Source organism: Nematolebias whitei, chromosome 7 (assembly GCF_014905685.2).
Source record: "Nematolebias whitei isolate Nwh7 chromosome 7, NemWhi1, whole genome shotgun sequence".
Classification (NCBI taxonomy): Eukaryota; Metazoa; Chordata; class Actinopteri; order Cyprinodontiformes; family Rivulidae; genus Nematolebias; species Nematolebias whitei.
In genome coordinates, this window is record NC_056504.1 from 608,117 (window position 1) to 624,295 (window position 16,179).

A 16,179-nucleotide genomic window follows, 5' to 3' on the forward strand; every position below is an offset into this window, starting at 1 on the left:
TTTGTCCCTGTACAGCACTTTGGTGTGCTATGTCACTGTTTAAAGTGCTTTATAAATAAATTGGTATGGTATGGTATGGTATGGTATGGTATGGTATGGTATGGTATATTGCAAAGGTCAGATCTTACACCATTTATTTGTACAAACTGTTTCCTATCTTTCAAATAGCTAGATACCCAGTGTAATGCTGGTCCTCTTATACCATATTTATTTAATTTTTCAAGGAGAATAGTGTGGTCAATAGTATCGAATGCTTTTTTTAAATCAACAAAAATACTAACACAATACTGTTTTTGATCAACAGCAGTAGTTATTTGTTCTATTATTTCCATGAGAGCCATTGATGTAGAGTTTTTTGCTCTAAACCCATACTGACTACTACTTAGAATGTTTAGTTTAGTAATAAATTTATCTAATCTGGTCACAAATAGTTTTTCTAGAATTTTTGAGAACTGTGGTAATAAGGATATTGGTCTATAATTATTGAACACACATTTATCACCATTTTTAAACAGAGGAACTACCTTAGCTACTTTCATATTGTCTGGAAATATTCCTTTTGAAAATGATAAATTACAAATATATGTAAACGGCTCGATAACATAACTCATTATGTCCTTTACAAACATCATATCCATGTCCACCCAGTCTTTTGATCTCTTATCTGTAAGATTTTTTACAACATTCATTATTTCTTCTTTGTCAGTTCCATTAAGAAAAATACTGTTGTCACAACTTATAACTGAATGGTTCACATTATTGTCTACTTTTGGTATTTTAGCTGCAAGGCTTGATCCAACGTTCACAAAATAATGATTAAATCCATTTACAATTTCATTTTCTTCATGGATTTCATCGTCATCCTTCAAAAAATATTGTGAAATACCTGTTTTTGCTTTATGACTTTTCAGAACACTATTTATTACTTGCCATGTAGCTTTCATATCACCATTACTTTTATTTAATAAATCACTATAATATTCCTTCTTGTGTTTCCTTATAATCGCTACTAATTTATTTTTATACTTCTTATATTTCTCTTCAGCCTCTTGTGTTCTCAATTTCAAGAAACATGTATACAAATAATTATTTTTTTACAAGCATTTCTCAACACTTTCGTCATCCATGGTTGGTCAACAACATTTCTCTTTGTACAATTATTTTGCACACAATTCTTTTCATACAGAGCTCCTAAAATATTCATAAACTCATCATATGATCTGTTCACATCATCAACATACACGTCTTTCCAGCTTTGTTTATGTAAATCATCTTTTAATTTGTCCATTGCTTTTTTTGATGTGTTTATTATTTTTTTCTTAATTGTGATTTCTTTTGTAATGCTTTGATCATTTTTATAAATCGTGAAAACTGGTAAATGATCACTCAAATCACTCGTTAAAATACCTCCCATCACATCCCCATTTGTTACATTTGTGAAAATATTATGGATTATTGTAGCACTATGAGTTGTAATTCTTGTTGGTTTTGATATTAACGGATAAAGATTTAAACTATACAATGAATTTGTAAATGTACTGATGTTATTTGAATCTGTTTTATTTCCCAGGTCAATATTAAAGTCTCCACACAAAAAAATGCTTTTATTAAAACTCTTGTCCAATAGTTGTAAGATTTTATCAGTATATTATAATATTTCTATATTTGATCCTGGAGATCGATATACACAACTGTAGTGAACTAGACCTCCGACATCAATCTGTCTCTGAAGACCTTAATGGGACAGGAACTGTTATTTCATTGATTTGAATCCAGAAATACAAATTATCTCATCAAGAGATTATTTAATTGTATCCTGAATTAATCAATTGAAAGAACACTCTTCTTTTTATATTATCATTACTATTTTACAATGTCTTGATAATCAAAAGTGTGTTTAGTTCATACCATTTCTAAATGTTGAAGTGAACCACTCATTTAAATCAACTGTGAAACTGTATTAATTATTTTTAAACCTCATTAGACTTGGATCATACAAGTTAAATGTCTATTTACGAAGTAAGTGTGCATTTTAATCTTCTGTCTGTGTGAGGAGTGGACCTGATGTCGGTCGAAAGTCAGAGACAAGTTATGAGAACAAAGTGCCTTGTTTTTAAAACTCTCAGACAATAAATAAGAACTGGCACCTGCTGTCTCTCATTTCTTCAAAATATTTTTCTGTCTGTACTAACCGTTCTTAAAAAAATTTCTGCTGTCTGTTGACTTCTAATAACCCTCTGACATCACTAAAACTACACCCCTGCTGGTTGTGTTAACCAATCAGGAAGTACCAAGTGACAGGAAGTGGATACCCTTTAAAAGTCAACACTTCTTGGAACTATTCAGTCTTCCCAGTTTTTTCCAGTCTTCTTGGAACTTTCAGCCTTACTGGAAGACTCAGTCTTACTGGAGTCTTCCAGCTGAACTAAGTAGCTGATGGATTGGACCATGTGCCAAGGGTCCCTCCATTTCAGCGGAGTCACAGTGTGCCTCGCTGTGACTCACCCTGAGCATTAAATGCTCTCAACTTCGAAGGAAGCTTATTCTGTTGAATGGAGTACTTTGTCACGACTCATGACAATATCCAGCCACTCTGACTGGAGACACTGAAAAGGGAGCGTGAGATGGACCTCTGTACCGGAGCTGATTTATCTTCTGCAAAGGTAACAAGTCATTCACGCCCTGAGTGTACCGCGGGCTGAGCTGGGGTCGAAAGAAGGGTGCCATTTCTGGTCAACACATCTATTATCATCCATCTAAACCTCCTCTTTAAATCTTTAAACTTCTATTCTCCTTCTCTTTAAACTTCTATTCGCCAGTAAATCAAGCTAGGTGCCTTCAGAGATGAATCATTCTCCATCAGTAATCTTCTGTTGTCTTGTTATTTGAACTTGCTAAGTTTATTAATCAGAAACAGATCAGCCAATCAATGTGTACATGTTTGATGTTAAATTTTGATTCTGTTAAATAAATGACCGCATTTATTCTGATGGGTCAAAGATAAAATGGCATCTCATGTCACTCATTAAAACTCCACTCTCAAGTTATCTTGGTCACATGGCAGAAATTTAACTCGAAAAAAAAAGAATCCGTTGTTAATTAAACAATTAATATTCTTTGTGCTTGAACTAGCTTTAAGAATAATTAATTAGTAGTGATGCTAACAGCTAGCTCACTGCACAACTTATTAATATGTTTTTATCAGTCTTGTTTATTATTTCTATTGTTATTATTTCCATGATATTATCAACAATTATTGACATTTCATTAATTAACTTACATTTTATTTCATTTTTAACAAATAAAGCCACTCCACCACCTCTTTTGTTGCTTCTGTTCACATGATTTAGTTAGCTCCTGCTGCTATTTGTATCTGTATTTCTATTTTATGTTTTCCTGTCTGCTGTGCATGTTTGTGTTCTTTTGTACAGCACTTTGGTTGGCCTTGTTGCTGTTTTAAGTGCTATATAAATAAATTGGTATGGTATGGTATGGTATGATATAATTCATACCTTCCATGTGAACATTAGTTGTGTTTTCATCGTTGAGCCATGTCTCTGACAGTGCTATTATTGTAAAGGTTCTGTTTAGCTGTTTTAAATAATCTGTTATTTTGGATATATTTGCATTTAAACTTCTACTGTTAAAGTGAATAATAGAGAGACCTCCATTTGTTATATTGATGTCATTAAACTGTTCTTCATTGTAATATTCACAGTCTTTTATTTCAGGGAAAAAATTTGTATCAATCACATCTTCAACATTGTATATTTTAAACTCTAAGTCTTCGTATGTTGCCATGTTTTAATGTATTTGTTCATTTTATATTTTGTTAATTTCTTGTTAGTGAAGTTATGTCAATGATTTATCATCTGTCATCTCCTGAGCTCATTTTAGTTTTTCCAGATCTTTCAGGTCTTTTATTATTTTAGCCTGAGATCCTTCCTGTATTTGGATCCAGATGTTTCCATTTCTTGTCCAAGTTGATGCTATTTTTTTGTTTTTTCAACCAACTTGCTTCACGTGCAATATTTCCATTTTTTTAGTTAGATGTTCATATATGTAAACATTTGTTCCCTTCAGTTTTTTTTGCTTGTATTATTACCCTGTTTCTTGATTTCCTGCTAATGAACTTGATGACTATGGATGGTTTGGCTTTATCTGATTTGTTGGGCAGGGTGTGACAGATTGAAATTTCCTCATGTTCGATGTCAATGTCTTTGTTTTGTAAAAAATTCACTACTTGCTCCTCCAGAGTCTGTAGTTCTTCCTGTGGTGCATCTTCTGCTGTGTTAGTACCAGCAACAACTCTTGCATGTGTCCGGTTCCTAACTTCCTGTCTAGTGATCACCAAGTTGTCTATTTTTGTGTATTGCTCCATGTCGTCTATTTTTTGTTCTAGTTCAGCTATTTTGTTGTCTTTATTGGTCATCAGTTCTTTCAATTGTCTCACTTCTTCAAACAGTCCGGTCAGGAGTTCACACTTAGTTGCTACTTTAGTCAGTTCAGCACTCAAAAAGTTCAAAGATTTTTTAACTTCCTCCATATCTTCTGAATAATTTTCCGACTCGTGATTTCTTGGTTTGTGTTTGCTCGGCATTACTCACAATACTTCTGGATCATTAGATGAACAGATGCTGCGAAATATTCATCAATTAAAACGGATTCCTCATTTTTCTGGACTGAATAAAACGTGCATTGAATTTAATGAAATGCAAACGTGAGACGTCATTTATCTTTGACCCATCAAAATGAATGCGGTCATTTATTTACAGAATCAAAGTTTAACATCAAACATTTACATTAATTTGGCAAAATATGAAAATAACAACATAATCAATCAATCAGGAAAACCATACGGCCATGATTTTCCGTTGCTTCACCACAGACATTTATGAAAACTGTACAATTATGATCAATTATCCACACGGCGGGGGATGAGCACTTTACACAGACATTTCTAAATTATCTGGAAGGATTTCTACTTGAGAGAAGAATTTAAAGATGGAAAATGAAGTTTAAAGGGAGTAAAAGATGGTATGTGAGGGGAAGTGTTCACCAGAACCGACACTCTCCATCAGAACCCAGCTTTCCTCGGTACGCTTCGGTAGGAAACTTGACTCATTACCTTTCTGAAGATTAATCAGCAGATATGGAGGTCCAGTTAACGCTACCTGTCCAGTGTCTCCATAGGATGGCTGTGACTCGTCCGAAGTAGTGACGAGATTCCGTCCGACACAAGCTCACCTCAGCAAGTGGAAAGTGTTATAATCCCATGAAACTCGGAAGAGCTCTGTGGTCATGTCAGGGTCTTCCCGGCTCCCAGCCAGACCCAACAGAACTTCACAGAACTGAGAACTGGGCAAATCCAGAACTGGCTCCCACAGCAACTGCACAGCACTAGGACATATCAGAACTGTCCGCGCCGCCGAACTGCTCAGAACTCACAGCACTGTGTAAACCAGGAAGTACCGACATTTTTAAAGAGCTCTTTTCCCGGTTCATTTGGGAGTCTTCCCATTGGTCAGTACCGACCAGACAGGGGTGTGTTTTGTGACGTAAGAGGTTACTAGGAGTCAGAAGACAGCAAGAATGTTATTGAACAGATTAAACTGTTCTCAGAGACAGAGAGAGTTTTGTTTTGGCGAGTTTTAGAAACAGGTGCCAGCTCTACGTCTGAGAGGATGTAAACAAGACAGTTGTTCCAACACATGTCTGCTTCGACTCCTGACCTTGGAAAACGCACACTTGCTCATTCAAAGACAGAAATCAGAAAATGCATAAAAATCTGTAACAGACCTTAACATGAATTCTAACTCTGCATAAGCATTAAAAATCATTATTATTGTTCTACAGTTAATAAAATTGATTAGTTCACTGCAACATCTAAAATGGTTTGAACTAAGACACATTGATTATCAACATTTGTAAAATAGTAATGATAATAAAAAGAGAGTGTTCTTCCACTTGATTTTCAAGAAAGAAAGTCTCAGGATGGGTGAACCTGTATTTCTGGATTCAAATCAATGAAATGACAGTTCCTGTCCCACAAGGTTCTTAAGGTCAAGGGTTTTGACCTTAGGCTTAGTCTTGACATCAGGTTAAGTTCACTACAGGTATCAACTCTCAGAAGCACAGGATCTAGCCACGAGGTTCACAGGCTTATGTTGTTAGCCGAGGCCTAGCGGCAACAACCCCGGGTCCCACTCGGTCTCTCGGTTCACTCGGCCCAGCAGCTCGCAGGTCCAAACGTCGTCAACCGGGTCGCCGTTGCAACAGCTCCCAGATCCGACAGCCGCAGCTCGGCTCCCTCGTTCCAGCGGCCCGCAGGTCCAAATGGCGGCAGACCGGGTCCCGGTTGTAACAGCTCCCAGATCCGACAGCTGCAGTTTGGCTCCCTCAGTTTCAGAGTGGATCAACCAGCAAACTGGTTGATCCACTCTGAGAAGCTGCTATTTAAGAGACTGAGCTGAATACAGCACCTCAGACTGAGGAAGTCTCTTGAATGAGAGATGAAACATTTCTATATTTTTTTGCTTTGTTTTGTTTTTTGTTGGTTTTTTTTGAATGTCCAGAGGACCAGATTGAACTTTTTTGGATTTCTCTACCTGGATTATTGAGCATGCATCAGGACATTTCATTCCATGTTTCTCCATTATAATACTGAATTTCTTTTGTTCTGATCACATTGTGAAGAGTGTTTTTCACTCGTGATATCTCTGACATATAGTGTGAACTCCTCTCTCATGTCACTCACGCTTCAAGAATTTTGTAAAAAGACCTTATAGTATTTACACAGCGCGTGTTTGTTCCAAGCAAGATTTTGTCTCTTCTTGCTCCAGCATCTGTGTAACTGTGCCCTGCCCCCCCCCCCCCCCCAACACACACACACACATGCACATAACCATGCATGCAGGCACGCAAGGGTACACGCATGCACCTCTGACCTGACTTAAGTAACATACAATTAAAAATACATGTAAACTTTGATGGTCATTCTGCTAGCAACGTATCACATGAACATCTCATTGGATTTGTTTGAAACTCACAGAAAGTAATCATCACATGTATCTCTAGAACTGATTAACTTTTGGAACCATTTTGATTCAAGATGGCTGCCATAGCTACCTCAGCAAACACAAACTTGACTATAACTCAGTCATTCTTTGAGATATTGAGCTGCAATTTAGTATGGTTGTAGCTGATAGCAGTTGTTATACATTCCTAATGCAAATCAAATATCCAACATGGCCACCTTAGCTAAAAGAGAAAAAATATGATAACTCAGCCATTTTTAGAGTGATTCAGCTGAAATTTTGCGTATTGGTAGCCGAGAATGATCCCTGACTAACGGAAAATCAAAAATCCAAGATGGCCGTCTGAGCTAACAAGGAAAAATACTATAAATCAGCCAGTTTTAGTCATATTGAACTAAAGTTTGGTGTGGTGATGGCTGAGAACATTTCCCATCAAATGCTGCATCAAAATCAAAAATCCAAGATGGCCACCAATGCTACTTTACTTACTTTAACTCAGCCATTTTTACACATATCGAGCTGAAATTTGGTGAGGTAGTAGCTGAGAACGTTCCCTATAACATCCATCCATCCATCCATCCATTATCTTTACCCGTTTATTCCATTTTGGGTCACGGGGGTCGCTGGTGCCCATGTCCAGCAATCACTGTGCGAGGGGCGGGGGACACCCTGGACGAGTCGCAAGTCCATCACAGGGACACATAGAGACAAACGAGACAAACAACCATTCACTCTCTCACTCACACCTAGGGACAATTTAGAGTTACCAATCAGCCTAACATGCATGTTTTTGGTCTGTGGGAGGAAACTGGAGCACCCGGAGAAAACCCATGCATGCACGGAGAGAACATGCAAACTCCACCCAGAAAGGCCCCTGGACCGGGGTTTGAACCAGGGACCTGCTCGCTGAGAGGCAGCAGCTCTACCAGCTGTGCCACCGTGCTGCCCTCCCTATAACATATTGAATCCAAATCTAATATCCAAGATGGCTGCCTTAGCTAAAAGACACAAAATGTGATAAGTCAGCCATTTTTTTTAGCTATTCAGCTGCAACTTGGTATAGTGGCAGCTGAGAGTGAACCCCAACACAAAGTACTGTCAAATCAATAATTTAAATCAGCAGTAACCTTGCAGTCCCCGTCAAAGTTTCTCCAGGAACTTTCTAATTCACCTTGCTGTGCTCTGAAATCCAGCCGGTTGAAGCAGATGGCCGCTTGTCCTGAGCCTGGTTCTGCTGCAGGTTGCTTACTGTTAAAGGGAGTTTTTCCTTTCCACTGTCTCCTTTGTGCTTGCTCAGGATGGGAGACTGTGACAAAGTGCTGCTACCATAGATTGAAAACTTTTACTAACTGGCTTTTATAATGTATGTTTCTGTTCAGTGGTCTAAGATGACTTCTGTTGTGATGCTTTAAATAAATTGAACTGAACTGAATTGAAATTTGATGCTGATAATGTTTAGCTTCACATGGCTAACTCCTGATTGTCCCGCTCCACCCTCACTAATTCAGAACTATTGTACTTGCACTATTGTTTGCAACACTGAATCCTCAACTCTCTGAATAAAATCACATGAAGAAAACCAGCGCATTTCACCTGATTTGCAGCAGCTGCATCTCCCTCAGCTTGGTCTGCTTTTTCCTGTGCATCCTGTGCCTTCTGGGGGGCATTCTTCAGCAGCTCCTTCAGCTCACCCAGTGAGGACTCCATTGGCTTCATCAGCTCTGATACATCATCCAGTGCCTTCTGTGCTGGACGCAGCTTGTTCTTCACCTGAAACAAGAGAAAATATTCAGTAAAGCCTGAAAGCAATTATTTCTGTGTAGCTAAATACGATAAGTCTGCACTTCCTACTTGTGTCAGAGTCTTGTTTAGGTTTTCTGTGGAATTCATGCTTTCTTGCAGTTTTTTCTCCAGGTCTGAGAGGGTCTTGTCAGCTGATTCCAAGCCTGTGTGCAGTATGCTCACATTAGCCTTCACTCCCAGTGCCTTGTGCCTGGAGTTAAACAACAAAAAAACATTTTTACACTGTGTACTCGTTGATATGTGTAGATGTATTTGACTTTTTTTTTTGTTGACCTGTAGTAAGCCTACTCACAGTGGTGCTTGAAAGTTTGTGAAGCCTTTATAATTTTCTCTGTTTCTGCATCAGTCTGACCTAAAACATCATCAGATTTTCACATAAGTTCTAAAAGGAGATCAAGAGAACCCAGTTAAACAAATGAGAAAAAATATTATACTTGGTCATTTATTAACTGAGGATAATGATCCGAGATTACGTGTTTGTGAGAGGTAAAGTATGTGAACCTCTCTAGGATTAGCAGTTAATTTGAAGGTGCAATTAAGAGTCGGGTGTTTTCAAACAATGGGATGTCAGTCAGTTGTGAGTGGACACCCTGTTTGATCTAAAGAACAGGATCTGTCAAAGTCTGCTCTTCACAACATGTTTGTGGAACAAAGGAGATTTCTGAGGAGCTCCAAAAAAGAGGTGTTGCTGCTCATCAGCCTGGAGAAGGTTACAAAACATCTCTAAAGAGTTTGGGCTCCACCAATCCACTGTCACACAGATTGTGTACAAGTGGAGGAAATTCAAGAGCATGGTTCCCTCCCCAGGAGTGGTGGACCAACAAAGATCAAGAGCAAGGTGTGTTGGTGAGGTCACAAAGGAGCCCAGGGTAACTTCTAACAACTGAAGACCCCTCTCACTTTAATGTTAATGTTCATGAGTCCACCATCAGGAGAACACTGAACAACAATGGCGTGCATGGCAGGGTGGCAAGGAGAAACCACTGCTCTCCAAGAAGAACATGGCTGCTCATCTGCAGTTTGTTAAAGATCACGAGGACAAACCAGAAGACTGTTGGAAGAATGTTTTGTGGATGGATGAGACAAAGTAGAACTTTTTGTTTAAATGAAAAGTGTTCTGTTTGGAGAAAGGAGAACTCTGCATTCCTGCTTAAGAACCTTATCCTTTCTGTGAATTGGTGGAACAATGAATTCTGAATCTGTCCATGAACTGAATCTGAAGAGAAGGTGGGTCATGCATCAACACAATGACCCTCATCACACAAATGGTTCTACCAAAGAATGGTTCAAGAAGAACAAAGTTCATGTTTTGGAATGACCCAGTCAAACCTGTCCCTTTGTCAGACCTTCACCCAATCCAGATGTTGTGGAAGGACCTGAATCAGCAGTTAATGTGAGGAAACCACCAACATCCAGAGTTGAAGCTGTTCTGTACAGAGGAATGGGCTAAAAGTCCTCCAAGGTGTCCAGGACTGATCAACAGTTACTGAAAACGTTAAGTTGCAGTTATTGCTGTGGGGGTGGGGGTGGGGTGTCACACCAGATACTCAAAGCAAAGGTTCACATACTTTTGCCACTCAAATTTGTAATATTGGATCATTAGCCTCAATAAAGAAATGATCAAATATAATATTTTGTCTCATTTGTTTAACTGGTTCTCTTTATCTCCTTTTAGGACTTGTGTGAAAATCTGAAGAAGTTTTAGGTCAGATTGATGCAGAAATATAGAAAATTATAAAAGGTTCACAAACTTTCAAGCACCACTATACATGGAAATAAATGTGCGCTGAATTCAACATTAGGGCCATATTTACAACTTTATTTACTCATGTCCTTTTTTATTTTCTCTTTCATTTTTAGCATTACATTTTTAAATTGTGTCTTTTTATCCAAACTTAGCTTTAAAATGTGTCTGATTATACCGTGGCATTATGTTAACAGGTGTTAGAATTGTTTCCAACGATTAGACATTGTTGGATATATCCATCCTTCCAGGGGTGACTTCCCACCTGGCATCCTGGGCCTCCTGCTGCAGTTTTCTGGCCATGTCCAGCTGGGGCTCAGCCTTCTTCAGCACAGCCGTGCTGTTTGGCAAATCTGCTGCCAAGTTCTTCAGCTCCTCCAGCTTCCTCTTCAATGTATCCAGACTGAGGGGCAGTTTGGTCATCATAATCCAGTCACTCACCTCCTGGATCTGGGTCAGGTTGGAGAAAGGGTCTACACCCCAGGACATTGGCAAAAGTTAGAGCAAAATGACAAAAAACAGTTTTTACTAATTGGTTCACAGAGGAAATCTTAAATGTTCTATACCTGACAGGAAGTCTTTAAGTTCTTTCACAGCTTTGCCAGTCTCATTTAAATCTTTGAGGTGATCTCTGGCCTCCTTTGACTTGTTGGACAAGTCCTTTGCTGACTGTTGAACTTGATTTGTTGTCTCTTGCGTTTTTTGAAGCTGTAAGAAGATCAAGTTAAAATATTGGTTTAGAATCTGTAAAATGTTAAATATTCTGATGATAATCATTTGCATTAGCAATAGATTTTACAACCTGGTGTGTAATAATAATAATAATAATAATAATAATACATTTTATTTCAGGGCACCTTTCAAAAACCCAAGGTCACCTTACAAACAAATCAGAATCAGAATAAACTTTATTATCATTGCACCGAGATACAACAAGAACATGTACGTACAGTCGTCTGAAAGATGGGCAGAGTGCACGAAGCTGCGGCTATAAAGCGCGGCCTTTTTATTCTTTTCAGAATACATTGTTTAGATAGAAAAAGGGACAAAGCCATGAGGATAGTGACATTACAAAAAACATCTCTCCACACCTTGTCCTAACAGGACACGATTTAAAACATCAAAAACTCTGCCAGCAGCACATAATGAGCATGTTACGTATGCATTTACAATGAGGTGGTCCATGAAGCACTAACAGATGGTCCATTGTCCTGATAATATGATGGTCAGCCGGCACAGTTCTGATACGCCTCCACAGAAGGGGGGGGGGGGGGGTGGGTAGATGAAGCTTTTCCTTAGTTTACACATTTCCCCCAAGAGAAATTGATAAGTCGGCCTGCTCTGAGGCCAGCTGGTGAGAGATTCAGATAAACACAATTGTTGATTTACTCAGACAGACTGTTTTCTGTCAGCCTTGAGTCTGTACTGGTACTTCCAAGGTCCAAATGACCAGATCAGGGTGCATTCTTCTGGTCCATGCTTACGAGCCTCTTCAAAGTCGTGTTCATGCCGTTCATGCTGACGAGTCCCAAAGCCGCAGGTGGCCTGCGATTCAAATCACTGCCAACTTATGTTTTTGCTCGTAAATCAGCTGATTTTGAGTCCCCCAGCATGAGCCAGACCTTCACATGGCAGCAGCCTATCAAGGTACAAATTAGCTGCGACCGTCTTTTTGTATGTTACCTCTGAGTTACCTTTGCTTGTCAGACAGGCCCCCTCCCTCTCGGTTTTCAAGTCCCGTTTAAAAACTCACTACTATTCAGTAGCTTTCAACACCAGATGATCTGTGTTTGATCCTGTACGCTCCACACTGGTTTGTCGTCATTATCTGCATCGTTTTTATGTCTATATTCTGATTGACCTCATTGTGTATTTTGCTTTGTGTGTTACCTGTTGTTCTGTCTGTACAGCACTTTGGTTGGCTTTGTAGCTGTTTTAAGTGCTTTATAAATAAAGTGGTATGGTATGGTAAGTTGATAAACCAGGATCCAGACTATTTCAAAAACAGGAAACCTTTATCATAAATCCAATTATATGCAATGTTGGCGTCCTCGGTCATTAGCAGAGATAGACACATCCCTCCCAGAGATATATCCAGCTGCATGTGTGTCATCCGAACAGATGAGGGTTCTCCAGGACCCTGTCGCTTTGTTGAAAAGATTTTGTAATATACGTCGAAAGCTCAGTTGGTCAGATCCAAAACAGCAGTTTCCATTTCGGGAGATTTGTAAAAATAGGAGCTGCTCCAATACACAGACAGAGAGCAAAATAGAAGAAGGAGATCAGGGAGCGGGGAGAACACATGTGCCTCATTAAAGAGTTAGTGAAGAAAAAATAAAATAAAAACAATAATCAATATAAACAGAATCAACAAACAATTATATAAAACAAGTCAAGATGATATGACAACACTTAAGTTAAAGTGAATATGCCTGTTTGAACAGGTGTGTTTTCAGCTGTGATTTAAAAGAGAGAAGAGAGTCTGTGTTCCTGATGACAGGAGGGAGGGAGTTCCAGACCAGAGAAGCACAGAGACTGAAGACTCTGTTCCCCATTATAAAGAGACGGGCAGAAGGAACAATAAAATGAGTGGCAGATGAGGATCTGAGGGAACGGGAAGCAGTGGAGATGTGAAGCAGATCACACAGGTAAGGAGGGGCAAGGTTATGGATGCACTTGAACGTGAGAGTTAAAATTTTGAAATTTATTCTAGCTTGCACCCAGTGAAGCTGTTGCTGGACTTGGGTGATGTGTTCTCTGAATGGGGTACAAGTTATGACCCGAGCTGCAGAGTTCTGGAGGAGTTTGAGTTTATGGAGAGTCTTATTCGGGAGACCAAAAAGAAGAGAGTTGCAATAATCGACCTGGGAGATGATAAGGCTATGGACAAGGATGGCAGCAGCATGACAAGCAAGAAAGGGACAGAGTCGGTTAATGTTGCATAAGTGAAAGTATGCAGACTGGGTGATATAATTAATATGAGATGGAAATGAGAGCGTATTATCAAGTATGACACCCAGACTCTTTACCTGAGGGGAAAAATGAACATGGGAGTTGTCTCTATTGATGGAAAAACTCTGAGATTTGGTTAAAGTGGAGACTGTGCCAACAAGTAAAACTTCTGTTTTCTTACTGTTAAGTTTAAGAAAATTTGAGGAAAATCATGAACTAATTTCCATAAGACAGTCCGATAGGAGGTAGGTGGAAGGGATGAATTGAGTTTTGAGGAAATGTAGAGCTGGGTGTCATCTGCATAACAATGGAAAATGATGTTATATTTGCAGAATATGTGGCCAAGAGGGAGCATGTAAATAATGAATAAAAGGGGCCTTAATACAGAACTCTGGGGCATACCTGCAGAAACGGGAAACAAACTTGAGGAATGGGATTTAAATTGAATAAACTGAGTGCAGCCTGAAAGATATGAGGTAAACCAAGCAATATGAGTATGACTGATGCCAGTGGATGCTAATTGAGGTAGCTTTAGCTGAGTGGTTAGAGCTGTTGTCCTCTGATGCAAGAGTTGGGGGTTTGATTCCACCAGCAGTCACATGCCGGAGTGTCCCTGGGCAAGACAATGAAACCCTCATTGCCTCCAATGTGTGTCCCGTTGGTGTATGAATGTGATAAAGCGCTGATTAGTCTCTTTAGAATGATTTGTTCAATTATCGGTAGCTTTGTAGAGCTCTATTAGAGTGCTGTATGAATGGGTAAATGGGTTCACAGATTGTAGTGTAAAGTGGAGTTGCATTCGGGCCCAAAAAATCTGATCCAACCCGGCGCCAGCCCGCAGTAATAATTTCCAAACCCCACCCAACCTGATGAGTTAACAGTAATTACAGGTCTAAACCTGGAAAAAAAACCTGACATTTTTAATTGTTTATTAACGGTCGGGGATATGCAGCTGAATAAATGGGGCAGAAAATTCAGAGCTAAGAGGTGTTTGTCCTTTCATAGCCATAAAAAAGCATTTAAACCCTGTTTCTGCCTGCATTCTTCTGAATTACTGAGACATGCGGACAGCTCTGACACACGACTGCTTTGGGATCTCACCTGTTTGGGCCATCAGCTGCGTGCGTCCACTGAGTGTAACGGCAGAATGAACGTCTATTTGGGCGATGGATCGCTGCCTGGCTTTATAGTCCCATCTGAAGCTTGACTGAACTTTTTACCTCTTTCAAGGCCAGTCAGCTCGCGGTGAAATGGCCACGTGCTGCTGGTCATGGATGTATGGCAAGCCATGTTATCATATAATTGGATCACGGCTGATCCTGACCTAGTTAAAAGCCCAAGACCAGCCCAGCCCGCCCATTAATCACATTATAACGGCCCGGCCCGGCCTGGCCCTAATCCGGGTCAGTCCAGGCCGAATTTTGGGTTTGGGTTAGAAATGACAGCTGTAGTACAAAGTGCTTTGAGTTTCTCAGTAAGATAGAAAGGCACTATGCAAGTACAGTCCATTTACCATTTACTTGACAGATGCTTAATGCATACTGATAATAATTTGTACCAAACCAGATATGGTAGAGTACCCAAACCAAACCATAAGTATTTAGATTGAGAGTACACGGACGTCGTATTTTTTGTTTTCAAAACCTGTTTTTATTTCATGTAATGATGTAAAGCTACATCTGTGACTGTAATTACAGTGCATTTAAGTTTAAAGGTGAATTTTTAATTTCAGATAATCAATAACCTTTTATACATTTATTTTACCAGGAAATTTGTTAATTTTGTTTTGCTTGGAAGCCCAGAGCTTTAAAATGGGGATGTAGATAACTGTTAAGTTTGTCCTGATGCATGCTCAATAATCCAGGTAGAAAAATCTAAAAAAGTTAAATCTGGTCCTCTGGAAATTCAAAAAAACAAAACAAAAAAAATTGTAGAAATGTTTCGTCTTTCATCCGAAAGACTTCCTCAGTCTGAGGTGCTGTATTCAGCTCAGTCTTATAAATAGCACCTTCTCATAGTGGATCAACCAGTTTACTGCTGACAACCAAAACCAGCTGCTCACATGATCAAGAAGGACCATCAGCCTAACAATGGATCATTAGCACCTGATGGCTGTTTACTATTCACAGGAGGCTGAGTGATACTAGCAATAACAGCATTGTAAGAGGGGGATAGTTGAGTTGAGGGATGTCATAATGGCGACTAATGAAACAATAGTCTCTTTTGATGTCACATCACTCTTTACGTGCATTCCTGTTGATGATGCAGTAGAGGTGGTCAGTTTAAAATTAAAATCAGACACCACTCTGAGCAGCAGGACCACACTTTCCACAGAACAACTGTGTCAACTCTTGAAACTGTGCCTGCAGTCAACCTACTTCACATATGGGGAGCAATATTATAGGCAGAAACATGGGTGTGCTATGGGGTCTCCAGTTTCTCCTATTGTTGCCAACCTGTACATGGAGGAGGTAGAAAAGAGAGCCTTGACGTCCTTTTCAGGGACACCACCAAGTCATTGGTTCAGGTATGTTGACGACACCTGGGTTAAAATTAAATCTCAGGAAGTCCAACATTTTACTGACCACATCAACTCTGTGGATAAATACATCAAGTTCACACGAGAAGATGTAAAAAATGGCA

The 16,179-nt window shown here is 39.3% G+C and overlaps 1 protein-coding gene across 1 annotated transcript in view; it reads right to left on the reverse strand.

Moving 5' to 3' along the window:
- LOC119411629 (laminin subunit beta-3) overlaps positions 1 to 16,179 on the reverse strand; it is a gene marked incomplete in the record, with an annotated part of 118,531 nt that overhangs the window by 56,579 nt on the left and 45,773 nt on the right. The window contains 4 exon segments of the mRNA XM_037678535.1: positions 8,631 to 8,807; positions 8,889 to 9,030; positions 10,850 to 11,057; positions 11,151 to 11,292. Of these exon segments, the coding sequence (XP_037534463.1) occupies positions 8,631 to 8,807; positions 8,889 to 9,030; positions 10,850 to 11,057; positions 11,151 to 11,292 (669 nt within the window).